This window comes from Hyperolius riggenbachi, chromosome 4 (genome assembly GCF_040937935.1).
Source record: "Hyperolius riggenbachi isolate aHypRig1 chromosome 4, aHypRig1.pri, whole genome shotgun sequence".
Taxonomy (NCBI): Eukaryota; Metazoa; Chordata; class Amphibia; order Anura; family Hyperoliidae; genus Hyperolius; species Hyperolius riggenbachi.
This window is the reverse complement of record NC_090649.1, coordinates 37,199,078-37,225,865: the sequence shown is the minus strand read 5'-3', so window position 1 is coordinate 37,225,865 and position 26,788 is coordinate 37,199,078. Positions and strand designations below refer to the sequence as shown.

Sequence of the window (26,788 nt, the reverse complement as noted above, 5' to 3'; positions counted from 1 at the left end):
CTGTGACAACAACCCACGACCCGGGACTTAGCTGCAGTACAAGCGGGGATGTCGGCAAGAGAGGAGGTGTCCACTGCGGCTCATCGCTGGAGCATGGAAGGTAAGTGAAGGCTGCTGGTGAAAGGGGGGACATCTGGCGAAAGGGGGGACATCTGGCTCAGCAAGCTACACACAGGATTTGGCTGCCTGACCCCCCAAATGCACGCCCCCCATGAAAAGTGCCTGTGCCTGGTCGTTAACCACTTGAGGACCACAGTGTTAAACCCCCCTAGTGACCAGGCCATTTTTAGTAAAATAGGCCACTGCAGCTTTAAGGCCAAGCTGCAGGGCCGTACAACACAGCACACAAGTGATTCCCCCCCCCCCCCCCTTTCTCCCCACCAACAGAGCTCTCTATTGGTGGGGTCTGATCGTCCCCCAGATGCTAGGTGTTTTTTTTTTATAAATATTTATTGCTTATTTTTTATAATAAATATATTTTTTTTTATTATCTCCCCACTCTACCTCCCTCCCTCCCTGTAGCCAGCCAATCATGGTGATCGGCTGTCGTAGGCTTCTGCCTATGAGAGACGATCGCTCTCTAATGTCCCAAGGGGACAGCCGTGGAGCTGTCGGCAAGTAGTTAAGGGGGGTTATGTGGCCGGCCCCGAAAGGGTTAAACATTGTTAGGCTGGGGGACATCCATGGCACATGCCACTGATATTTAGGGCTAGCAATGCCCCTGACAATAGACATATGTTATTCACCTGAAATTACTGTGGTTGATGGCATTGTGTGATGATTCACTACTTTCATGATGTTCATGTGCTGCCTTTGTGAATAAACTTTAATATTTTATTCATCTGTATATATAAAAGTGTGTGTGTGTGAGTGTGTGTGAGTGTGTGTGTGTGTGTGTGTGTGTGTGAGAGAGTGTGGTGTGTGGTGTGTGTGTGTGTGTGTGGTGTGTGTGTGGTGTGTGTGTGTGTGTGTGTGTGTGTGTGTGTGTATGTGTGTGTGAGAGAGTGTGGTGTGTGTGTGTGTGTGTGTGGTGTGTGTGTGGTGTGTGTGTATGTGTGGTGTGTGTGTGTGTGTGTGTGTGGTGTGTGTGTGTGTGTGTGTGGTGTGTGTGTGTGTGTGTATGTGTGTGTGTGTGTGTGTGTGAGAGAGTGTGGTGTGTGTGTGTGTGTGTGTGTGTGGTGTGTGTGTGGTGTGTGTGTATGTGTGGTGTGGTGTGTGTGTGTGTGTGTGTGTGTGTGTGTGTGTGTGTGTGTGTGTGTATACCATGATCACTCGAAAACGCCTTGACGGATTTGAACAAAACTTGGTACACAGATTCCTTACTACCTGGGGTGATATGTTCTGGGGTCTCACGTCCCCCTTGCACACCTGGGCAGAGTTGCAACTGCAAATCATATTTCACCCATTCATGTCAATGGAAAACACGGTTTGCACAGTTGGTTACTGGGTGACTGGGATTAATACTCAGAAAAGTGGGTGGAGCATAAAACAGCCAATCAAAATTCCGCTGTTCATTTTCAAGGGGAATATTAAAATTTCTGCCGTTCTTACACTGTTAATAGCAGATGCCTCAAACCTGGTACATTTGGTCACTGGGTGACCGTAGTTCAAATTCAGAATGGGGGTGGAGCTACAAACAGCTATTCAGATTTGTTTAATTTAAATGGGAATATACAAATTATTGATACTAAGGACCCCAAAAACTCATAAACTTGGTAATTGAGTGTTTGTATGTCAATGTTACAAAAAGTGGGCAGAGCCAAAAACAAAATTCACTGGGAAAATATAAAGTGCAGGCCTTCTTACACTGTTAATGGCAGGATTCTCAAACTTTGCCCAGGTGGTCACTGGGGGACTGAGATTGATATCCAGGGAAGTGGGTGGAGCCTAAAATAGCCAATCAAAGCTCATCTGTTGATTTTCTAGGGGAATATTTAAATTGCTGTCATTTTTTACACTGTTAATAGCAGATACTGTGTCTGACCTACAAATCTGTCCACAAAACCTGTCCAACCTACATTTCCGATCTTACTCAGAGGTACACACCTAGCCGCTCACTCCGCTCTTCCAATGAACTTCGCTTAACCGCCCCCCGCATCACCCAGTCCCATGCACGCCTCCAGGACTTCTCAAGAGCTGCTCCAACACTAGGGCATCCCCCTCCTTCAACATATTCAAGAAAGCCCTCAAAACTCACCTATTCACTCTGGCCTACTACCCCTCACAAGTGCTCTAAACCTACAGCTGAACTCTGGTCCCCTACCATTCGTGTCCTTACCTCTCCCTCTAGATTGTAAGCCTTTGGGCAGGGTCCTCCTCCTTTTGTCTCCTACCTGATCATGCACCTGCATTACTGTGAACCCATGCTATGCATCTGAGTGAACCTAACTTGCCTAATCTCCATGCTCCATCCAGTGAATGACTAAGCATTACCTGGTACTCATACAGTGCTGTGTGATCTGGTTTTCTTGTATTCCTGTATTGTCATATTGCTGTATGTCACCCCTAAATATTGTCTGTAACCTAAATTAATGTTCAGCGCTGCGTAATATGTTGGCGCTTTATAAATACAATAAATAAATAAATAAATAAATGCCTCAAACCTGCTACAGTTGGTTTCTAGGTGACTGGGGTTCAAATGCTGGAAAGGGGGCAGGGCCACTAACAGCCAATCTGATTTGTTTAATTTCTATGGGAATATACAAATTATTGATGCCAAAGACCCCAAAGCTCACACACTTGGTCATTGAGTGTTTGTGTGTTAGGGTTAGAAAAAGTGGACAGAGCCAACAACAGTCAAATACATACCCGGGCAACGCCAGGTCATTCAGCTAGTAAACAAATTACCTTATCTATCTTATCTATCTATCTTACCCTATTGATGGAGTGCTATCATCTATGATCTCAGGGGGAAAAATTCCTAATCAGCTTCCTTGAACAAATACACATTTTATACTGTATATAGCATGTGGGAAACTGGGAATATATTTTTAATCATATATTTTGTTAACAAACATCTTAAATTTGTGTCTTGCTTGGCATTATCCCATGGTTCCCGATCATGAAATTTGGGCTAATGGATGATGTGGGCGTGCAATAGGCGCTAATGCAAATATTGGCTAGAAGGCATCAAAATCAGAAAATTGGGGCACAATACTTATCATTTAAAAAAAATAGAACATTATAGTTTTTAATGTTAGTATTTAGAAAATATTCATTAGTTATTATCATTTTGAAATGTATCATTTTTTAATATTATAAGATTAGGAAGGTGGTTTTTGGATTGGGCATCAGTCAGGGGAATTTAGGGTTACATGTCAGGTAAGTAGGGTTATGTGTGAGAGTAGGGTTAGATTAGGTTGTAGTAAAATATCGTTAATATATACCGATATTTTATTACGATAGTTTACACTATTTGCTCTTCGAAAACAAAGACAATCGGTGGATATTAACCTCCCTGGCAGTAGGATTATTTCTGGATTTTAGGATCTATTCTGAACGTTTCAGACCCTACAACCAGGAAAAAATCATGCTGCCAGAAAGCCAGCTGCAGCCCTCACTCATCTCCCTTCCCTCCATCCTCTAGGTGGCGCTGTAACTCTGTAGTGAGATCACTGATGACGATCTCACCAGAGTGATTCAGATCCTCCATGGAGAGGAAGTAGAATGGCTGCCTGAACCTGGATCCCCCAGGAGGTGAGTAAAAATGCCTGCTGCGTTCATTGCTCTGCATTAAGCTCCCAGCGGCTAGCTACCACCAGGGAGGTAAAACAATTAATTTATTAACAAAAAACGGCACCCATTTTTTTCCTTGCGCCCCTGTTTCATGCATGCCATGGTTCCCTTTGGTTGTGTGATTCAGAGGGTTGTAGAAGGTCCTTACCCAATCAGCAGGTCCAGTATCTGCTCCTCTGGGCAAGGAGAAACAGGAAGAATGCTCAAAGAACAACAGCACTGAGCTTCAGCTCATCACTCTGACTGTTGTGACCCTAATCCAGCTCAGTCACAAGACAACTGCACAGCTTTGTACACTGCAGGGCTTCAGAGATCTAAAGAAGTGAATAGGAGCACTCCAATAGTGCATTAGCCTTTTAAAATACAATAAATTCACACTTACAAAGTAGTTAAACCAAACGCTTATAGGACACTCGCCGCTAACTACTTTTACCCGGTGCCCGGTGGTGACTTCATGGGCTGCACTGTCACACAGTATAGGTAGGCGGAGCCATGTCTGACCCTGATGACATCAATACATGTGCCAGCATGTCCACACCTTAACCAAAATGCATAATATCAGTGTGCGGTGAGTGCCCTATAAGAGTTTATCTACTTTATGTAAGTGCAATTTTATTGTATTTTAACGTGGAATAAAATGTCATAACCACAATGCAGTGCTTCTTTTCACTTCTACAGGATGAGCACTGCCAGAGCCCTACAGCATGACCTCCAGCAGACCACTGGTGTGAATGTCTCTGACCAGCCCATGAGGAACATGCATCATGAATGTGGCCTGAGGTGGGAGGTGTGGCCAGAGGTGGGAGGTGTGGTCAGAGGTGGGAGGGCTGTGATTACTGCTTCCTCTACAGTTCTGGCAAAAAGTTTTGAGACTGTCAAACATATTGCAATTAGAAAAGTTGGTGCTTAAGATTTTATAATAGCAATTTGAATATACTCCAGAATGTTATGAAGAGTGTTCAGATGAATTGCATAGTCCTTCTTTGCCATGGAAATTAAAAAAAAAAACTTTCCACTGCATTCCATTGCTGTCATTAAAGACCTACTGAGATCATTTCAGTAATCGTCTTGTTAACTCAGGTGAGAAAGTTGATGAGCACAAGGCTGGAAATCATTATGTTAGGCTGATTGGGTTAGAATGGCAGACTTGACATGTTAAAAAGAGGGTGATGCTTGAAATCATTCATCGTCCATTGTTAACCATGGTGACCAGCAAAGAAACGCATGCAGCCATCATTGCGTTGCATAAAAATGGCTTCACAGGGAAGGATATTGTGGCTAATAAGATTGCACCTAAATCAACAATTTATAGGATCATCAAGAACTTCAAGGAAAGAGGTTCAATTCTTGTTAAGAAGGCTTCAGGGCATCCAAGAAAGTCCAACAAGCGCCAGGATTGTCTCCTAAAGAGCATTCAGCTGCGGGATCAGAGTGCAACCAGTGCAGAGGTTGCTCAGGAATGGCAGCAGGCAGGTGTGAGCGAGCGCATTTTCACGCACAGTGACGCAAAGACTTTTGGAAGATGGCCTGGTGTCAAGAAGGGCAGCAAAGAAGCCACTTCTCTCCCAAAAAAATCAGGGACAGATTGATCTTCTGCAGAAAGTATGGTGAATGGACTGCTGAGGACTGGGGCAAAGTCATATTCTCCGATGAAGCCCTGTTCCGATTGTTTGGGGCATCTAGAAAAAGGCTTGTCAGGAGAAGAAAAGGTGAGCGCTATCATCAGTCCTGTGTCATGCCAACAGTAAAGCATCCTGAGACCATTCAGGTGTAGGGTTTCTTCTTATCCAAGGGAGTGGGCTCACTCACAATTTTGCCAAAAAAACACAGCCATGAATAAAGAATGTAAACCTGTTGTCATAAAACTGACGGTATCTTGTCTGCTTCGGAGAGGCGAGTCCACCACCACCTCCTGAGGGATTGTAAGCCTTTTAGAACCTTTTATCCTGCTGGCGCCTCTGTTCACTCTTACATTATCAATATCCACTCCTGGTGAAGGGGTTGATCCCCATTTTTCCTAATCTACAGAGAGCGACTTTTAATCCTGAGTGAGGACAGGTCTAATCTCCTCATCTGCCTATGCAGTGGTTACCTAGGCAGGGACCCACGTTTGTGAGTATATACATTATATACTTTTCATTTCCAACCCCCTGTTTTGCATACTACACTATATTGGGCTCTCGGTATTTCTTTTGTCTTTATGAATAAAGAATGGTACCAAAACACTCTCCAACAGCAACTTCTTCCAACAATCCAACAACAGTTTGGTGAAGAACAATGCATTTTCCAGCATGATGGAGCACCGTGTCATAAGGCAAAAGTGATAGTTAAGTGGCTCGGAGACCAAAACGTTGAAATTTTGGGTCCATAGCCTGGAAACTCCCCAGATCTTAATCCCATTGAAAACTTGTAGTCATTCCTCAAGAGGCGGGTGGACAAACAAAAACCAACTAATTCTGAGAAACTCAAAGAAGTGATTATGAAAGAATGTGTTGCTATCAGTCAGGATTTGGTGAAGAAGTTGATTGAAAGCATGCCCAGTCGAATTGCAAAGGTCCTGAAAAAAAGGGGCCAACACTGCCAATACTGATTCTTTGCATAAATCTCATGTAATTGTCAATAAAAGCCTTTGAAACATATGAAGTGCTTATAATTATATTTCAGTACATCACATTAACAACTGAAACAAAGATCTAAAATCAGTTTAGCAGCAAACTTTGTGAAAACTAATATTTTTGACAATTTCAAAACTTTTGGCCAGGACTGTACATTAAGAAGGGCCCAGAATTCAGCTTCTACTCATTTATCAGCATGATCAACAATTTGCTGATTTTTCCAACTTAACACACATTTGGTTTCAATTTATACCCAATTTGGAATTGGACCCAAACAAAATCAGCCAAAACATATTTGTCCAACATGACGCTGCATGTAAATTGCAACCAAATATGCGTGATCATGGGGAAACATGCCATTCACTGATCATCTTTAGGGCTCTTTTCCACTATGAAATGCGATCGCGATCGCGATTCCAATCGCGATCGCAATCGCGTTTCAATTTCCACCATGCGATTGAGCTACTATACTCATTATAGTCCAGTTCAATCGCATACAAAACGCGGCAGGACGACGATTGCGCTTTGACCAAAATCGCATCGCAATCGGATCGCACTAATGGAAATTGCTGCTGCAGTTTCCATTAGTTTAATGTACCTTGCGATTTGCGATCAGAAGCAAATCGCAAATCGCAGGCTAGTGGAAAAAGGCCCTTATTAGTCATTTATTCTGCTTTTATTTCCAGAGAGTTTCAGCCCCTCCTATTCAGGGTAGGCGTCTGGCAGAGATCAAGGAAGCAATTGTGGCTTTAAAGCACACCAGAACTGAGAGGGATATGGAGGCTGCCATATTTATTTCCAGTTGCCTTAAAGCCCTGCTGATCTCTTTGGCTGCAGTAGTGTCTGAATCACACACCTGAAACAAGCATGCAGCTAATCCAGTCACACTTCAGTCAGTGCGTCTGGTCCGCATGCTTGTTCAGGGGCTGTGGCTAAAGGTATTAGAGGTAGAGGATCAGCAGGATAGCTGGTATTGCTTAAAAGAAAAGACATATGGCAATCTCCATATACCTCTCATTTCAGTTGTCCTTTAACCTCTTGAGGACCATGGGCTTTACCCCCCCTAAAGACCAGGCTATTTTAGTCAAAAAAGGCCACTGCAGCTTTAAAGGGAACCTTAACTGGTGGGGAAAAAAATTCACTTACCTGGGGGCTTTCCCAAGCCTCCTGCAGCCGTCCTGTGCCTGCGCCAGTCCTTCAGTGCCCACCGGTCTCCCTCCGCGGCTAAGTTTAGTTTTCGGATGACTGCCAGTCGTCCTCGGGCAAAGCGTCCTCTTCTTCCGCATTCCCTGTCGTAAAGAGCTGTAAAGCGCGCCCGCATGACGCAAGACGCGTCATGCAGACGCGCTTTATGGCTCTTTACGACGGGGAATGCGGAAGAAGAGGACGCTTTGCCCGAGGACGGCTGGCAGTCGTCCGAAAATGAAACTTAGCCGCGGAGGGAGACCGGAGGGCACCGAAGGACCGGCACGGGCACAGGACGGCTGCAGGAGGCTTGGGAAAGCCCCCAGGTAAGTGAATTTTTTTTCCCCCACCAGTTAAGGTTCCCTTTAAGGCCAAGCTTCAGGACCATAGAACACAGCACACCAGTGATTCCTCCCCCCTTTTCTCCCCACCAACAGAGCTAACTGTTGGTGGGGTCTGATCGCCCTTCCCCCCCAGTGTTTGTTTGTTTTGTATAAATATTGTCTTTTTTAATAAATCTGCCTATTTTTTTTCCTCTCTCTCTGTTCCCACCCTCCCTCCCACCCCACAGCCAGCCAATAACGACGATCGGCTGTCATAGGCTTCTGCCTATGAGAGCTGATTGCTCTCTAGTGTCCCATGGGGACAGCTGTGTCACATGGCTGTCCCCAGTACAGCGCTGCTGCCGATCGAAGCACTGTACAATGTAATTAGACGGCGATTCCGCCGTCTAACAGTTGCAGCTCGGAGACTAAAGGCGGAGCAAGGCTCCGCCCACTAACAGGAGATGCGCGCAGCGTGCATGCGATCTCCTGCACTGAGAGCCCCAAGGACTTTACGCTAATCGGCGTTAGCTGGTCCTGGGGCTGCCGCCGCGGCCACGCCCATTGGCGTGACACGGTCAGCAATCAGGTAAACTTGTTACATAGCCATAACTAACAGAACACAGATTGTTAGTGATACTCACTGTAAGTTAACTGGATGCTTATTAAAATAACCATAACGACCTTAAAGACCAGAAGGATCACCAGGATCAGTATAATATGATTTTGGGTATTCTTGGCAGCCGCAGTCTCTGTAATTAGTAAAGACAGAAGTGGTCATAAGTAACCATTCATACATAATCTCTATCCCTTTGTTATCCCCATCCATGTACATACACAGTGGCATAGCTAGAAACCTCTGGGCCCGATGCGGAATCTGGATGTGCCCCCCCCCCTCCTGGCGACAACAGCCCCCCCCCCCCCCCCTCGCAACACCCGAAGCACACACATATCCAAATCCCTATAGCTGTGCATGGCATGGCTATATCAATTCCGCTTTCCAGCAGCATGGCTGCCACGTTCAATTTGCAAACGTACGCAGCACCCAGAGGAAATAGGGCAATTAGTAGCAAGATGCCAGTCTGAAGGAAAATAATCGTTATGTGCGCAGCATTCACCCGATAATAATTATTATGGGCGCAGCATTCATCATAAAATCGTTATGTGCGCAGCATTCACCAGAAAATAATCGTTAGGTGCGCAGCATTCACCAGATAATAATCGTTATGTGCGCAGCATTTACCAGAAAATCGTTATGTGCGCAGCATTCACCAGATAATAATTGTTATGTGCGCAGCATTCACCAGATAATAATTATGTGCGCAGCATTTACCAGAAAATCGTTATGTGCGCAGAATTCACCAGAAAATAAACGCAATGTGGGAGCATTCACCAGAAAATAAACGCAATGTGGGAGCTTTCACCAGAAAATAAACGCAATGTGGGGGCATTCACCAGAAAATAAACGCAATGTGGGGGCATTCACCAGAAAATAAACATTATATGGGGACAGTCACCAGAAAATAATCATTATGTGGGGGCAGTCACCAGAAAATAATCATTATGTGGGGGCAGTCACCAGAAAATAATCGTTATGTGGGGGCATTCACCAGAAAATAATCGTTATGTGGGGACAGTCACCAGAAAATAATCGTTATGTGGGGGCAGACAATCACCAGAAAATAATCGTTATGTGGGGGCAGTCACCATAAAATAATCGTTATGTGGGGACGGTCACCAGAAAATAATCGTTATGTGGGGACAGTCACCAGAAAATAATCGTTATGTGGGGACAGTCACCAGAAAATAATCGTTATGTGGGGGCAGTCACCAGAAAATAATCGTTATGTGGGGGCAGTCACCAGAAAATAATCGTTATGTGGGGGCAGTCACCAGAAAATAATCGTTATGTGGGGGCAGTCACCAGAAAATAATCGTTATGTGGGGGCAGTTACCAGAAAATAACCGTTATGTGGGGGCAGTCACCAGAAAATAATCGTTTTTGGAGGCAGTCACCAGAAAATAATTGTTATGTGGGGAGCAGTCACCAGAAAATAAACCTGTACAAATAAAAAAAAAATCACTCACCTGGCCAGCCTCTGACGTCAGCTCCCCGACGTGCAACCAGCCTCCCTCGTGCAGCTCCTCTAGCGGCGATCCTGCAGCGGAGCAGCCAGTTTCTCCCTCGCTGACAGGCAGAGTGCAGGGCTATGGCAAGATGGCGCCCAAAGCCATGTACTGGAGACACAAATAGCCTCTAGTGCAGGGCTTCGGCAGCCATCTTGCCGTAGCCCTGCTCTGCCTCCGGGAGAAACTGGCTGCTCCACTGCAGGATCCTGCTCTGCCTCCGGGAGCCAGATTTCAACACCTGGGGGGTCCAGGCCCCCGGGCCCCTCCCTTGCCTCTTTAGGAGGCGGGCCCGGTCGCCACGGCGACCCCTGCGACTGCGGGCCCTACGCCCATGTACATATAATAAAACTAATTTCACACTGTAGACATTGAGTATGACTGCACTTGATGTCACTGACTCCCATATTCCCCACCCATAGGCCACACCTCTAGAGTGTTACTCCACACCCACTCCCCTCCCTCCCCCCGACTAACACCATATTCTATTAGTGCAGCAGAGGAGCTATGGCTGGATAGTGTACTAGTTACTAGAGATGGCCCAAGCGGTTCGCTGGTGGACAGTTCCAGGTGAATTTCAGCTGTTCGTGTCTGTGGTGGGAAGCGAACACATAGCGTGGTCGACCTGCCCCAATACCTCATCATCGGGCTACACTTTGACTCCCTACATCACAGTCAGCAGAAAAATGGCAGCCAATCAGGCTTCACTCCCCCATGAAGCCCCCCCTCCCTATTAAAACCCATCAGCACCAGCCATGTTCTGATGTCCTGCAGGGGAAGCTGAGGAGGGAGCACTGAAGGGAGCAGAGGAGGTCAATGAGGATTGGATGGCCTCACCAGCTTCAATGTCTGTGGCATGAGATTCTGAGAGTGCACTGGAGGGAGAAGTGCATTTTGGTGCTGCTGCGGCGGCTTGACATCCATGAGGGATGATTCTACTGCTCCTGCTCTGACCCCTTCCCCCCCCCCCCCCCTTCCTGGTCTTTCAGCCTCTTAAACTCTGCAAAATACTTCTGGTGACAGCTCTTCAGGTGGCTCTTGAGGGATGAGGTACCCATCTTGGCCGTGTTGTGTCACGGCTCAAGTTTTTTTTGCAGGAGTTACACACTGCATAGCTTGCATCCAAGGTGGACACATGGAAAATATTCCATACTAGCCGACCCGCATTGTAGCATACACCGCATAAGGGGGTAGCGGGCAGGAAGGGGGTATTGGGCAGTGGGCACAGTGGCGGGGAGGGGGGTCTGACCCCCCCTCCCTCACCTGGGTCCCCCATTTGACTGGGCATGCTTTCAATCAACTTCTTCACCAAATCCTGACTGATAGCAACACATTTTTTCATAATCACTTTTTTGAGTTTCTCAGAATTAGTTGGTTTTTGTTTGTCCACCCGCCTCTTGAGGAATGACTACCAGTTCTCAATAGCATTAAGATCTGGGGAGTTTCCAGGCCACTGACCCAAAAGTTCAACGTTTTGGTCCTCGAGCCACTTCATTATCACTTTTGCCTTATGACCTGGTGCTCCATCGTGCTGGAAAATGCATTGTTCTTCACCAAACTGTTGTTGGATTGTTGGAAGAAGTTGCTGTTGGAGAGTGTTTTGGTACAATTCTTTATTCATAAAGACAAAAGAAATACAGAGAGCCCAATATAGTGTAGTATGCAAAACAAGGGGTTGGAAATGAAAAGTATATAATGTATATACTCACAAACGTGGGTCCCCGCCTAGGTAACCACTGCATAGGCAGATGAGGAGATTAGACCTGTCCTCACTCAGGATTAAAAGTCGCTCTCTGTAGATTAGGAAAAATGGGGATCAACCCCCCCACCAGGGGTGGATATTGATAATGTAAGAGTGAACAGAGGCACCAGCAGGATAAAAGGTTCTAAAAGGCTTAAAATCATTAAAATCTCTCAGGAGGTGGTGGTGGACTCGCCTCCCCGAAGCAGACAAGATACCATCAGTTTTATGACAATAACACAGAGGCACTATTTATGACCTTGAGACAAGGATTCATCTGAAAATGGCGCCTGCGAATAATGGCACATGGTGTTGCCGCTAATCCGTTTGCCGCTTATCGCTATTTAACGTTAAAGCCTTATTGTTATTTAACGTTAAAGCCTTATTGTTATTTAGCGTTAACACACAGAACCCTCTCTGTACCTATCCCTAACCCCTAAACCCCCCTGGTGGTGCCTAACCCTAACCACCCCCCTGGTGGAGCCTGACCCTAAGACCCCCCTGGTGGTGCCTAATGCTAAGACCCCCCCTGGTGGTGCCTAACCCTAAGACCCCTCTGGTGGTGCCTAACCCTAAGACACCCCTGGTGGTGCCTAATCCTAACCACCCCTCTGGTGGTGCCTAACCCTAACCACCCCCCTGGTGGTGCCTAACCCTAACCACCCCCCTGGTGGTGCCTAACCCTAACCACCCCCCTGGTGGTGCCTAACCCTAACCACCCCCCTGGTGGTGCCTAACCCTAAGACCCCCCTGGTGGTGCCTAACCCTAACCACACCCTGGTGGTGCCTAACCCTAAGACCCCCCTGGTGGTGCCTAACTCTAAGACCCCCTGGTGGTGCCTAGCCCTAAGACCCCCCTGGTGGTGCCTATCCCTAAGACCCCCCTGGTGGTGCCTATCCCTAAGACCACCCTGGTGGTGCCTAACCCTAAGACACCCCTGGTGGTGCCTAATCCTAACCACCCCTCTGGTGGTGCCTAACCCTAAATCTCCCCTGGTGGTGCCTAACCCTAACCTTGACAGTGTTACATTAAATCCATTCACCGTTTTGCAGTTAAAGGGGCACTATGGCTAAATTCTTCTTATATTATCATTTAATATAAAATATGTGCAATTGTAGCAATGTGTAAGACTTGTATTGTGGCTGAATAAAACTCTGCTTCAATATTGCTTTACCCTAAATCAGTGCTGGAGTCCCGTCGCCAGAGAAAGCTAAGCGACGCTGAACCAGCACATTCCATTCTGCAGGAGGAGGCTGCCTTATCAGTCGTTTCATCTGAAGTTGTAATCTCCCCCTTTGATGTATCGGGAGAGGTTTCACCCAACGTCTAACTGCACATTAGTGCTGTTACAGCTCCTCTGATCTGCCGTACGTCTCAGGACAATGACGTACGGCTCTGATGAAAAAAATGCTCCCCGCTGAGGCCCCCCTTCAGAGACACAAGCAGGACACTGGCTACACAGCACTTGCGTGTGCTGAATCAAGACGCTGGAATCCTGTGCATAAGAGAAGCTGGTCTCCATGGCAACTGACAACAAGTGGTGACCCTGCCTGTGCCAGCTTCTCTGAAGGGGGGCCTCAGCGGGGAGCATTTTTTTCATCAGAGCCGTACGTCATTGTCCTGAGACGTACGGCAGATCAGAGGAGCTGTAACAGCACTAATGTGCAGTTAGACGTTGGGTGAAACCTCTCCCGATACATCAAAGGGGGAGATTACAACTTCAGATGAAACGACTGATAAGGCAGCCTCCTCCTGCAGAATGGAATGTGCTGGTTCAGCGTCGCTTAGCTTTCTCTGGCGACGAGACTCCAGCACTGATTTAGGGTAAAGCAATATTGAAGCAGAGTTTTATTCAGCCACAATACAAGTCTTACACATTGCTATGATTGCACATATTTTATATTAAATGAGAATATAAGAAGAATTTAGCCATAGTGCCCCTTTAAATAACGACTGCAGTTTGGCTTATGTAGGACGCTATTGATAAATAACGTTACTGTGGGCAATAACGTCTGCTGTTTGGCAAATGAACGGCACTATTGATAAATAACGTTAGTGTGTGCCGTTTTTCTTCTTTTTTCCCTGTGCGCCATTATTATGCAGTACTAACGATAAATAGCGATAAGCGTATCTTTTTAATGCGGCGCCATTTGTATGCATAGGCGCTGTGCGCCATTATTCATTGATACGTGAGACTATACTGTGTACTCCTATCTGTTTATTGCCTGAGGAAGCGGGAACATACACATGAAACGCGTTGCACTGTTTGTTTTGGAGTATATTAATAAACCTATTGTCATAAAACTGACGGTATCTTGTCTGCTTCGGGGAGGCGAGTCCACCACCACCTTCTGAGGTATTTTAAGCCTTTTAGAACCTTTTATCCTGCTGGCGCCTCTGTTCACTCTTGCATCATTCTTTATTAATGGCTGTGTTTTTTTGGCAAAATTGTGAGTGAGCCCACTCCCTTGGATAAGAAGCAACCCTACACATGAATGGTCTCAGGATGCTTTACTGTTGGCATGACACATGACTGATGATAGTGCTCACCTTGGTCACACCGGGGAACGACTCGCTGAGCAGGGTCTGGTGGCGTTTGCCAGCACGGGAGGAAGAGGAGGCCACTGTGGAGGGAGCTGATAAGGCCACTGAGGACTGGTTAAAGGCACTGCCTTTGATATGGGAGGCCTGGGTTCGAATCCTGGCTAGGGTCAGTACCTATTCAGTAAGGAGTTCAAGGCAATACTCCCTAACACTGCAGGGTGGCCTTCTGAGCCCGTCCGAGTGGCTGCAGCTTTTAAACGCTTTGAGTTAGACAGGAGAAAAGCGCTATATAAATGTTCCGATTTTTATTATTATTAAGTAGCGCCTTGCCCCCAGGGGCAATCCTAGACTTTCCGCCGAGCTGGAGGGGGTATCGGGCAGGAAGGCGGTATTGGGCACAGCGGCAGGGAGGGGGGTCGGACCCCCCTCACCTGGGTCCCCATCTGCGCTCCCCCTCTAGCTTAAGTTCAGCAGCAGCCGCTGCTATTAGTAAGAGGCAGTGGGCGGGATGACTCACCTCTTCCGCGTTCCAGCGTTCATTCCACTGTTGTCACTTCCTGCAATGCCATCCACTTACAATACAGTGGACGGCATTGCAGGAAGTGACGACAGTGGAACACACGCTGGAACGCGGAAGAGGTGAGTCATCCCCACGCGCTGCCTCTTAATAATAGCAGCCGCTGCTGCTGAGCTTAAGCTGGAGGGGGAGTGCACATGGGGGACCCAGGTGAGAAAGGGGGGTCCTGCTGAGCTTAAGCTAAAGGGGGAGTGCACATGGGGGACCCAGATGAGGGAGGGGGGGTCCTGCTGAGCTTAAGCTGGAGGGGGAGCGCACATGGGGTTTGCCCTGTTCGCGCAAACTCGAACTTTTGCAAAGTTTGCGGTTTGCGAACCCAAAATCTGATGTTCTGGCCACCTCTACTAGTTACAGGAACCCCTCTTGCCATAGGAGAGCAGGGTGGGAATCCTGCCTGGAGTCAGTACCGATTCTTCAGCAAAGACTCCCCAGTGCTCCTGAGAGTCCTGCTTAGGGATGGTCGGAAATACTGATTACCGATTCCAACAGAGTTCCACCTTCCAACAATGCAGAGTCCCAATTCTGCAGAACTCCTTCTCCTCCTCCTCTCCAAATAAATGAGGACCGTATTACATGTCAGTGCCCCAACTGTCTGGTATCCACGACTCATTTTTATAAATGTCAGACAATGGGCACTGCTGTGTGATAGGAAACTTTGCGTGTCTGTCACATCCCTCCAGCTGCAGTGAAAGTCCTTTCTAACAGGACACTTGAGGCGGGGCAAAACAGCTGCTCCATAGCCAATTGCAACAGCTCTGGCCGCAGGTCAAGCCTATACACCCAGAAGCTCAGAGGTTCCTCGCTCCTCACACTGTTCACAGTGCTGGCTAACCCAAAGTAGTTGGATACATGTCGGGTGAGGAGTTCCCTGGATGCAATTTGTATTTGGTTACACAAAACTGAGAAATCTGAGTCAGATGATTCCTGTACTGACTGCACAGCCCTGTCTATTACAGAATATCCTCCATTTATTGCAACCAAATGCCGCCGCGCGGACTGGCAGCGAGACGGCTGGTTCCGCGTCCAGCTCGGCGGTTTGCACGCAGCAGCGTGCATCTGATGTGGCTGGGCCTGTTAGTGCACACATATTGAGAAATACGCGCGCGCGCTGAGAGGCAGAACCTTTATGGCAAACAAGGAGGGATCAGCTGACCAGGTTGGTCAGCTGATCACAGAGCAAGTGGCTATTGGCTGATCAGCGGTGGGTGGCGCCGGGGAGCGCCGCTCTATATATAGTTATTGCTGGTCAGTCTCAAGTTGTCTGCCGTTGCGAACACTTACGTGAAAGTACTCAGACCATAGTCAGATCCCACAGTGTGTTAGAACCAGGAGGACCTGGGAATTCACACTGAGCCAGATTACTTCTGTGTTACTATTGTGTTATACTTCAGACTAGTTCCAGGGTGTTGAGACCACGGACCTCACACCCAAGACTAGGGAAACTGTATTACTATTGTGTTATACTTCAGACTAGTTCCAGAGTGTTGAGACCACGGACCTCATACCCAAGACTAGGGAAACTGTATTACTATTGTGTTATACTTCAGACTAGTTCCAGGGTGTTGAGACCACGGACCTCACACCCAAGACTAGGGATACTGTGTTACCATTGTGTTATACTTCAGACTAGTTCCAGGGTGTTGAGACCACGGACCTCACACCCAAGACTAGGCATTGTTTGATATCTGTTATGACCTATTGCATTCCTGACTATCCTTCTGCTTTCTGATTCGGTAACTACGCATATCTGACTACCTGTTGCCAACCCTGCCTGCCCCTGGTTACCGAATCAGCCTTCTGTCTCTGTACCTTATATGCCCGTGTGTTGCTGACCTGGCCTGCCTGACCTTGCGAGCTATCCCTCTCCATTGAGAGATTAGTCTCCAGTCCTGCTAGTGATGCCCACCTTATAGGTGTCACTTAGCCACAGGGCCTTCCTGCTAGTCAGCCTGGGGCTCCACCCCTTTGGAAGTCTCAGGCTGTTGGAAGGTCTTTGCACTTCCCAGAGGGAGGTATTTCTCATCCTGCCTAGACCACCTGCTCCTTGGGTGGTCTCACTCAAAGTCTTTACTGTTGCACCAAACACTCAAACTTTTTAGGTGTCCAGAGGTTAGTGATACTTGTATTATTGGTGATTCTGCAGATCATCAATAATCAGGTATATATCTGTATTCTTGGTGATACTGCAGATCACCAATAATCAGATTCTCTCTGTGTGCTGACACCGATCGTTACAGAACGGCAGACCAAAACCAAATGGACGCACTTAACAGCCATCTTGATGCATCCTCCACCTCGGTGGAAAATTACATCCGAGTGCTGGACATTCATCAGACCCAGATCAACGCTTTGTCTGGGTCTGTACAAGTCCTTCAGACGGCTGTGAATACAGTGCGATCCCCTCCAGGTACAGACTTACGTATGCCTGTGCCCGAAAGGTTTTCTGGTCACAGATCTGACTTTCAGAATTTTAGAAATCGAGTGTTGTCATACTTTGAGTTGAGGCCTAATTCATCAGGAACCGTGGCACAGAGAATTACTTTTATTAAGACTCTGTTGTCAGGGGATTCCCAGACCTGGGCATATAGTCTCCAGACAGGGCATGAGGCGCTAACCTCAGTTGAGGAATTTTTTAAAGCAATGGCTATAATTTATGATGATCCGGACATTGCCTCTACCGCTGAGCGGAAGCTCAAGACTTTGCGGCAAGGCAAGGATCCGGTTGAAATTTATGCAGCTGAGTTCAGGAAATGGGCAGTATCAGCTAGATGGGGGTCATTTGCACTTCTGGACTGTTTTTTGTCAGGGTTGTCAGACGCGGTCTCTGATCTAATGCTGGGACATCCTGAGCCGAAGTCTATTGATGAGGCCATTTCATTAGCAGTCAGGGTTGATCATCGTCTACGCTACCAGAGACAGACCCGGAGTAGGAACAATGTGAGATATGTTTCCTACGCCTCTCCTCCACCTGCTTCATCTCCGCCGGAGCCAATGCAGATCGGTCGGTCAAAATTGTCCCGGGTGGAGCAGAATCGCAGAAAAACAGAACAGCTATGTTTATACTGTACAGAGGATGGTCACAGAGTGTAGAATTGTCCCAAAAAGTCAGGAAAAGCTGCCACCTAGGTGTAGTCGGAGGTAATACCCTAGGTGCGCAGTCTTTACCGCTAAACGATAAACATTTGCTCCTCCCTTGTTCTATATCATGGGAGGATCAGACAGTTGCTACTGAAGCCTTCCTAGACTCTGGCTCAACAGCCAACTTTATGGATTACGAATTTGCGAAGAAATTGGGGATTCCTCTTTTCCCTTTGAGTCAGCGGATTCTGGTCACTGCAGTGGACGACTCTCCTCTGCAGAGTAAACACCCTCTATCTCAGACCCCAGAGTTAAGGGTCACGGTGGGGGTGTTACATAGTGAGAGTCTACAATTTCTGGTTTTGCGGATGACAACTTCCACGATCATTCTTGGCATGCCATGGTTACAACTTCACTCCCCTCAGCTCAATTGGGCTTCAGGTCAGCTAACGAGCTTGTCTACTCATTGCCATCATCATTGTTTAGCGAAGGTAACCTTGGGTAACACCAAGATTCAGGTGGAAGGTTTGCCAAGCCAGTAATTAGAATTTGCTGACGTGTTTTGTCCCAAATCAGCGGATAAACTTCCTCCCCACCATCCCTTTGATTGTCCCATCGATCTCAGGTCTGGTTGTATGCCCCCTAGAGGTCATCTATATAATTTGTCAGGGCCAGAGAAATTGGCTATGCAAGAATACATCAGAGAAAATTTGGCTAAAGGTTTTATTCGTCCCTCTCGGTCACCAGCAGGGGCAGGATTCTTTTTCACGAAAAAGAAGGATGGAGGCCTCCGTCCCTGCATTGATTATCGGGGCTTAAATAAGATTACAGTAAAAAATCGCTATCCTTTGCCTTTAATTGACGATTTACTTTCAATGTTTTTTATTGAAACAATTTGTCATTACAAGTATAACAAAGGTGATTATAAATGACAATTTCTATGCTTTCCATAGACAAAGGTGATATCAAAACCATTACTAAAAGCATTACTAAAAGCAGGATATATCTAGTACATCTATTAATGTTCTATTACTTTGAAATTCAGGCTATAGATTTACACTAAGTTTGCAGAACCAATGTGTCTGATTATGTCATTTTTCGAACAGTTAGAACATCTCGAGGTTTTGAGTGGTGGAGGATGCAGCATCTAAATGATAAGGTAGCTTTACCTGTGGTGTAGGTTGGAACAGGAAGTAGTTGAGTTGAGGGGTAATAGTTGTATTACTAAGTAGTCCTTTTGCAGACTCTGCTTCAGCACCAGAACCATGTCTCTTACATAGACATGGGCGTGCTGTTTCCAGAAGGGCCTGCCAGGCCAGAGGAGGGAAAGAGGAGTGGGGGGAGGGGGGCAGGAGGGGGGGGGCAAGAGTTGATTGGTGACTTTAGATTCTGTTTGTGAGGATGTTAACTTACTTTAGCTTAGTATAGTTTGTGTGGCTCAAGGGGCTGTTTATGGTTTCTATGTGTCGTCAGTTGGGGTGAGACAATTTCCCCAGTCTATTGTTAAGTGGGCTGAGGTTCTTCCAGGGAAGTGGCGTCTAAGGAATAGGGATTCCATATGGAGGTTAAAATCCACTAGATTTTTTAATTAAGTGGGGGATGGGATTTGGTCACTCTTCCAGGCGGTTAGAAGGAGTTGACGAGCTGCACAGATTACATGGGTGATCCTGGCCCTATATTGCGTCTGGAAATTGTCTAAGCCGCTTAGAAAGGGTTTATATTTACCTGAGTCTTTACGATGAACGAGATAATTTGGAATACTAGAGCCCAGTATGGTTGGATTTTGGGGCAGGTCCATAGAATATGGAGGAGCGAGCCCTCTTGATGACAAGATCTCCAGCATAGTGAGGATGAGGAGGGGACAAATCTGGTCATTATTTTGGGAGTGAGATACCAGTTGTAGATTATTTTTTTTGTTGTTTCAACATGGGTTATACATCTTGTGTGTTTTTTTTTGCTCTAGTAACGCTTTTTGTAGTACGCTAGTGTTTAAAGGGGTTTTGAGGGATTTTTCCCATGAGGTTGCAGAATTAGCCATAGGGTCTGTGGAATTGCTATTGATATATTTGTACCAGAATGATATGTTACCTGTTGAGCTCTTAGTGAGTGTCGGAGGAAAAAGTGTTTCCCATATTTCAGTAGGGAGATTAATACGTTTTATGGGTTTTGTTTTGTGGAGATGGGAGATTTGGAGGTAAGTGTAGAAGTCTTGATTTTTAAGTTTATATTTCCATTTAAGAAAGTCGAAGGTGACTAAAGCAGATTGAAGCAGTAGGTCGTTCACTACGTGGATGCCAGCCTCAATCCAATTCTTCAGATTGATCTGGGGGATAAGCGATTTTAGTAATGATACTGGAATATTATGTGCTTTAGTGGTTATGGAGGATGCTGTGGGGATTTTAATTAAGCTCTTCCATGCTGTAATAGTTGCCTGGATGGACGGGTGGGTGGATTTCTGAGGGGTTTGTGAGGCCCATATGAGGTATAGAAGGTCATGAAGAGGGGGCGTTGATTGGGCTTGTTCTAAGAGAGCCCAGGGTTTGACCGGGGAATTAGGTAGCCAATACTTGGACATGTCTAGCAGGGAGGCTAAGTAATATTGGTGGGGATCGGGTAGGCCGAAACCTCCTTTGATTGGAGAGGTTGTTAAGGTGGAATAGGCAATTCTGTGTTTTTTCCCCTTCCATAAATAGTGTAATACTAACTTGCGCAGATTACTAAAGAATTTGTAGTGCAAAGGGATGGGTAGGGTTCTGAAGTAGTTTAAGATTTTTGGAAAGGCTACCATTTTGTATGCTGCTATCTTTCCTGAGAGTGAGAATTCGAACGAGGCTAGTTGGTTGAGCTCCTTTTTGATGTTCTCTAGTAGTGGGGAAAAATTGCATGCATATACAGTAGGTCTGAAGTTTTGGGGGGGATCTGGATGCCCAGGTAAGGTATGGAATGTTTGGCCCATGGGAAGGGAGATATCTTGGAGATTTTGGATTTCCTGTCAGGTGAGATGTTGATGCCCATCATTAGTGACTTGCTTTCATTTACCTTGTATAGGGATGCTTCTGCAAAGATTTTTAGTGTGTGACAGATTTGTGGCAAGGACGTTTCAGGGTCAATCATGGTAAGAAGGACATCATCCGCAAATAAGCTTATTTTTTGTTCTGAGGTGGCTAGGGGTATGCCACGGATGTTGGGGTTCGATCTTATATGCTCTGCTAGGGATTCCATGACCATTACAAAAATGAGGGGGGATAAAGGGCATCCCTGTCTAGTTCCATTGGTGATGTTAAATTGACGGGAGAGAAAGCCTGAAACATTAACTTGGGCTGAGGGTGTCTGGTAAAGAGCCATGATGGCTTTGAGGATCGGGCCTTGTATACCAAATTTGATTAGTGTTTGTTCTAGAAATCCCCAGTGGACCCTGTCGAAGGCCTTCTCTGTATCCAAAGTGAGGAAGACAGCAGGCCCTCGACAGGGCCCCAAGGAGTGAAGGATGCTGATAACCTTCCGCGTGCCATCGGCGGCTTGTCTGCCCTTGGTAAAGCCGACTTGATCTAGTTTCAGTATTCCAGGTAGTATATTGAGCAAGCGGTTGGCAATTATTTTTGAATACAGCTTAAGATCGCAGTTTAAATGTGAGATTGGGCGGTAGTTGGAGGGAGCAGATGTGTCTTTTCCCGGCTTAGGAATCACTAAGATGGTTGCTCTAGTGAACTCAGCTGGAATGGAGCCTTTGGAGATAAATTCATTAAATATGAGGGTCAATTTTGGGGCTAGAAGGGTCGCAAATGTTTTGTAATATTCGTTTGAAAAGCCGTCTGGGCCTGGGGCTTTTTGGGATTTTAATTTGTTTATGGTGTTTAATACCTCTGAGACAGTAATCGGTGTGTTCAAAGAATTCTTTTGTTGGTCTGAAATGGAGGGAAGTTTTATTTTTGCCAAGAATTGTTCGATAGTTGAGTTTGATGGTTGGAAGGTGTTAGGATCGTTTTTAAGATTGTAGAGGGAGCTGTAGAAGTCGCTAAATGCGTTTGCTATGTCTTGTGGGTTAAATAAGGTTCGTCTATTAAAGGGGTGCACTCATTTCTGTATTTTCGTTTTAGTCTGTCTGTTCTTAATTAGTTTGGCTAATAGTGGACTAGCTCTGTTATGTTGGTGATAATAGTTAAATTTGAGTTTGGATATGTGGAATTCGTAGTCTTCTGCTAAGGTGGTTCTGAGCTGGTGGCGAAGTGAAAATAGATCATTGGTTAATTTGGGGGAGTGGTTGAGTATATTTTCTGTCTCAGTGGCTTTGATTTTTGATAAGAGATTGGATATTTTTGCCGTTTTGGCCCTTTTGGCAGCTGCTCCTATTTTTATAAGGAGGCCTCTGATATAGGCCTTGTGAGCTTGCCAGACTATGCTCTCTCCAGCTTCGCCCGTGGCATTAATGGTATACAATTCCTCAATGTTATCTGCTATGCATTTGGAATTTGCTGGTGAGAACAGCAAGGATGCATTAAGTCTCCAGGATGAGGGTCTTTTTTGATTGGGGCCTAAGTTTAGTGATATAGAGGTCGGGGCATGGTCTGACCATGAGATAGCATATATTTTAGCTTCTTTGATTAGTTGGAGCGTGTATCGGTCCTTGAGAAAAAAGTCTATTCTCGAATAAGACTTGTGGACGTGGGAGTAGAAGGTGTAATCTTTTTCTGAGCTGTGGAGAGCTCTCCAAGGGTCAAACAAGTCTTCACTGTGAAGATATTTGGAAAGGGTTTTCGGAGTTTTGGTTCTTCAGTTGGAGGAGTCTAGGGCTTGATCTGAGATTGCGTTAAAGTCCCCGCCTATTATTAGAGAACCTTTTTTTGTTGAGCGAACTTTCTTAATGAGTTTAGCTATAAATTTCTGTTGACCTGTGTTAGGTGCGTAGAGGTTGAGGAGGGAGATTTCCGTATTATTGATCGTCCCTGTAAAGAAGATGTATCTACCTGCGGGGTCTGATTCCACTTTGGTGGTGGTGACTGAGAGGTTGCTATGGAATGCAATAAGGACTCCCCGCTTTTTCTTTGAGAAGTTGCTGAATAATTTGTAAGGGTAGGTGGGGTGATTACATCGAGGAGAATCCCTGTCTAGAAGATGTGTCTCTTGGACAAACAATATGTCTGTATTATGAAGAAGAGCTTCTTTCCAAAGGGAATGTCTCTTAACCGGATTGTTTAAGCCTTTGGCATTGATCGATGTGATTTTCAGTTCCATTGTTCAAGGTGGGTAGTGGTGGGATTGGAGTTGAGCCCCTATGAAACAGTAAGCTGTGGTTAAGAGTGGTAATGGTCCTGGCATGGAGGGTTGGTGGGGAGGGGGGGGGGGTGGCAGGCCCCTATAATCCTTCAGTGTATCCTGTAAACGATTGTCATCTAGTATGCTGTATAAAACGTCTCCAGTGGGGGACCGTAGACGACCATCCATAGATCTCCATAGGGATGACCGGCTTGTTATGGTCATAGCAGGTTGTGGCTCGTACTCAGGCGATCTTTTTGGTAACTTTCTGTCAGGGTTGTTGAAGTTTCGAAATTTCCCTAGAGCGAGGGGGGCTCCCCGTGGTGTCAGTGGGCAGCAGATTCCACTCTTTAAGGAGTTTAAAGCCTTAGTTTGTGGAGAGGATGGGGTGTATCTTCCCGTCTCGTTGTATCAAGAGCTTGGTGGGAAAGCCCCAGCGATACTGTATAGAATTATCTCGGAGGATTTTTGTGATAGGTTGTAGGCCTCTGCGCTTTGTTAGTGTCGCTTGGGAGAGGTCAGCGTAGAGAGTGATATTTTTGTACGGGTCTGGGAGCTCTCCTCTGGTGCGAATGGCATGGAGCAAGCTTTCTTTAGTTGTGTAAAATTGAAAGCAGCAGATTACATCTCGCGGTGTGGAAGCTGGTAGGTTAGGCGGTTTGGGAAGCCTGTGGACTCTCTCGATTGCCGCTTCTATGTCTGCGAGTTGGGGTAGGGTGGTTTTAGTGAGTTGTGTGACATATTCCCTGAGCTGTATAGGGGTGACCGCTTCATTTATGCCCCTAAACTTGAGGTTGCAGCGGCGGTTTCTATCTTCGAGATCTGCGGCTTTCCATTTGAGCCAATCGATATCGGTTTGATTCCCATCTAAGCAGTCTATGGTTTTGTTGTGCTCAGAGGTTAGCGTTGCTATGGCATCTTCAGTGACTGCAACTCTGTCCCCCAGGTTAGATAGGGATTGCTGAAGTTGATTAGTAATAGAGGTGAAATCTAGAGTTAGGGATGTTTTGAATGAGAGCAGCATCTCTTTCATATAAGTTTGAGTCAGTGCCTGTTCTGATGCAGGGAAGAGCTCAATAGGGGAAGCTGCGTAGGTGTTTGTGCAAGGAGGGTTGCCCACCTAAATGTCGGAGTCCTCCAGCCGTTGTCTGGACTTCACCGGACTGCAAGATAACAATAACAATAACAATAATATTTATATAGCGCTTTTCTCCCTGGGGACTCAAAGGGCTGTGACCCTGCATTATGCAGTCTCAAAGGCTAGGGAAAAGAGGTGAGTTTTTAGCCTTTTTTTAAAGCTGTCCAGAGCAGGAGCCTCTCGTACTGATTGTGGAAGTGAGTTCCATAGAGTAGGGGCTGCATAGGAAAAGGCCCGAGCACCAAATGTTAAGTGTATCCTGGGAATAACCAGCTTCATCTTGTTGGCAGAGCGGAGGGTGCGTGGAGGGGCATAAAGTTCCAATAGATCCGCTATGTATTTGGGTCCCATGTGGTGTAGAGCCTTGAATGTCAGCAGGCAGATCTTAAAATTGATTCTCCATTTTACTGGCAACCAGTGAAGAGTTTGCAGTACTGGGGTGATGTGTGAGCTGCGGGGGGCATTGGCTAGGAGTCTGGCTGCAGCATTCTGTACTAGCTGTAAGGGGCGCAGAACCTTATCTGTAGATCCGATTAACAGGGCGTTGCAGTAGTCTAGGCGGGAGGATACAAATGCGTGAACCAGGGCAGGTAGGTCTTCAGCTGGGATAAGGTGTTTTATTTTCGCTATATTTCTTAGATGGAAGAAGGAAGACTTGACGACAGCTGATACCTGCTGTCTGAGTTTTAGATTTCCATCCAGGATCACCCCAAGGTTTCGCACAGAGTCTTTATACTGTACAGTATCTCCCCCAATTGCTAGTTTGAGGTGGTGAGCGTTTTGAACTTTATCCATCATGTGTGGACCACCTACCACCAACACCTCTATTTTGTCAGAGTTCAGCCTCAGCCAGCTGGTGTTCATCCAATTTTGTAAATCCACTAGACACGCATTTATGGATGCTGATGGGTCTTGGGTGCCAGGCTTGAAGGACAGATACAGTTGTGTGTCATCTGCATAACAATGGTATCCTAAACCATAGTTCTGGATTATTTTGCCCAGTGGGAGCATGTAGACTGCAAAGAGTAATGGTGATAGTACAGAACCCTGTGGAACTCCATAGGCAAGTGGCACTGGATTAGAGTAGTGTGTGCCCAGACATACTTGCTGTGTCCTGCCAGATAGGAAGGTCTGAAACCAGCTAAGAACAGTACCCCTTAGGCCACAGTAATTCTTCAGTCGCTGGATTAGTATTTCATGGTCCACAGTATCAAATGCTGCTGACAAGTCAAGAAGAATTAGAATTGAGCAATCACCCTTGTCCCTTGCAGTAAGTAGATCATTCATTACTCGGACTAATGCTGTTTCAGTGCTGTGCCTTTTCCTGAATCCTGACTGAAAAGTATCAAAGATGTTGTTATCTGTAAGCCTGGCTTCTAGCTGGTTGGCGACTGCTTTCTCGATAACTTTTGATAGGAATGGTAAGTTCGCCACAGGTCTGTAGTTGGTTACAGAATCAGGATCTAGTGATGGTTTCTTCAGGAGGGGTTTTATGATTGCTTTCTTTAGTTCTTCTGGGAAAAGTCCACTTTGCAAGGAGCACTGAGTGATTTTGTGAAGTGCTGGCCTGAACAGCGCTGGGCACTGCATTAAGGATCCAGTTGGGCCAGGATCCAGGTCGCAGGTAGTGGGGCGGAGACTTTGAATGAGAATTCCAAAATCTTCTACACTCAGAGTGTCAAAGACTTGCCATGGTGTAGGCATATGCAACGTCCAGTGGTCAATTGATGTTGTTGGTGTAATGCTGGCACGGATGGTAGACACCTTGTTTGAGAAGAAGGCAGAGAATTCTTCACACCTTTCCCTGGAGTATGTGGTTGGGGCTTTTAGGCAGGAAGGATTGCAGAGTGATTCCACTGTGTGGAAGAGTTGAGCAGCTCTGTTGTTGGCTGTAGATATTTTGTGTGAGATAAAGTCTGATTTTTTCTTGGTTATTGCTTGTTGGTATTGTCTGAGGTGTTGAACTAGGCTAGATTTGTGGAAGATGAGGGAGAAGCTGTGTCGGGAGGTGAGTCATCCCTCTGATCTAGGTCGCTGCTGCTAGCGGTGATTGGAGAGGCGCTGCTTATTTTCGCTGCCGCGAGGATCGGGGCTTCGGCGCCATCTTTGTTGTTTCCGCGGGCCTGGATTCCTGCAAAGATTTCAGGGATTTTCCTCGGTTTCTGCTGCCCCATCTTTCGTTTCTTTGAGGCCTCTAGGTCCATCGGGGATTCCTCCATCACTGGGGGATCTTTTGTCGCGTATCCGCTGGCGGTATGGGTCGCTTTGATCGGTCTGAGTACGGAGCAAAGGAGTTAGGCGTCCGACATGTACGAGCTCCGGACACGCCCCCCCTTTAATTGACGATTTATTTACTCAGGTCACCAATGCAAAAATGTTCTCGAAACTGGATTTGAGGGGTGCATACAACCTTGTGCATATCAGGGACGGTGATGAATGGAAGACGGCCTTTAACACACCTGACGGGCATT

The 26,788-nt window shown here is 46.4% G+C and overlaps 1 protein-coding gene across 2 annotated transcripts in view; it reads right to left on the bottom strand.

The window, feature by feature from the left end:
- The window catches only part of LOC137571169 (uncharacterized), a 112,752-nt gene that overhangs the window by 72,382 nt on the left and 13,582 nt on the right, over positions 1-26,788 (bottom strand). For both annotated transcript variants that reach the window (XM_068279968.1, XM_068279969.1), the window contains exon 3: positions 8,503-8,610. In XM_068279968.1, coding sequence (XP_068136069.1) covers positions 8,503-8,610 — 108 coding nt within the window. The remainder of the gene's footprint in view (positions 1-8,502; positions 8,611-26,788) is intronic.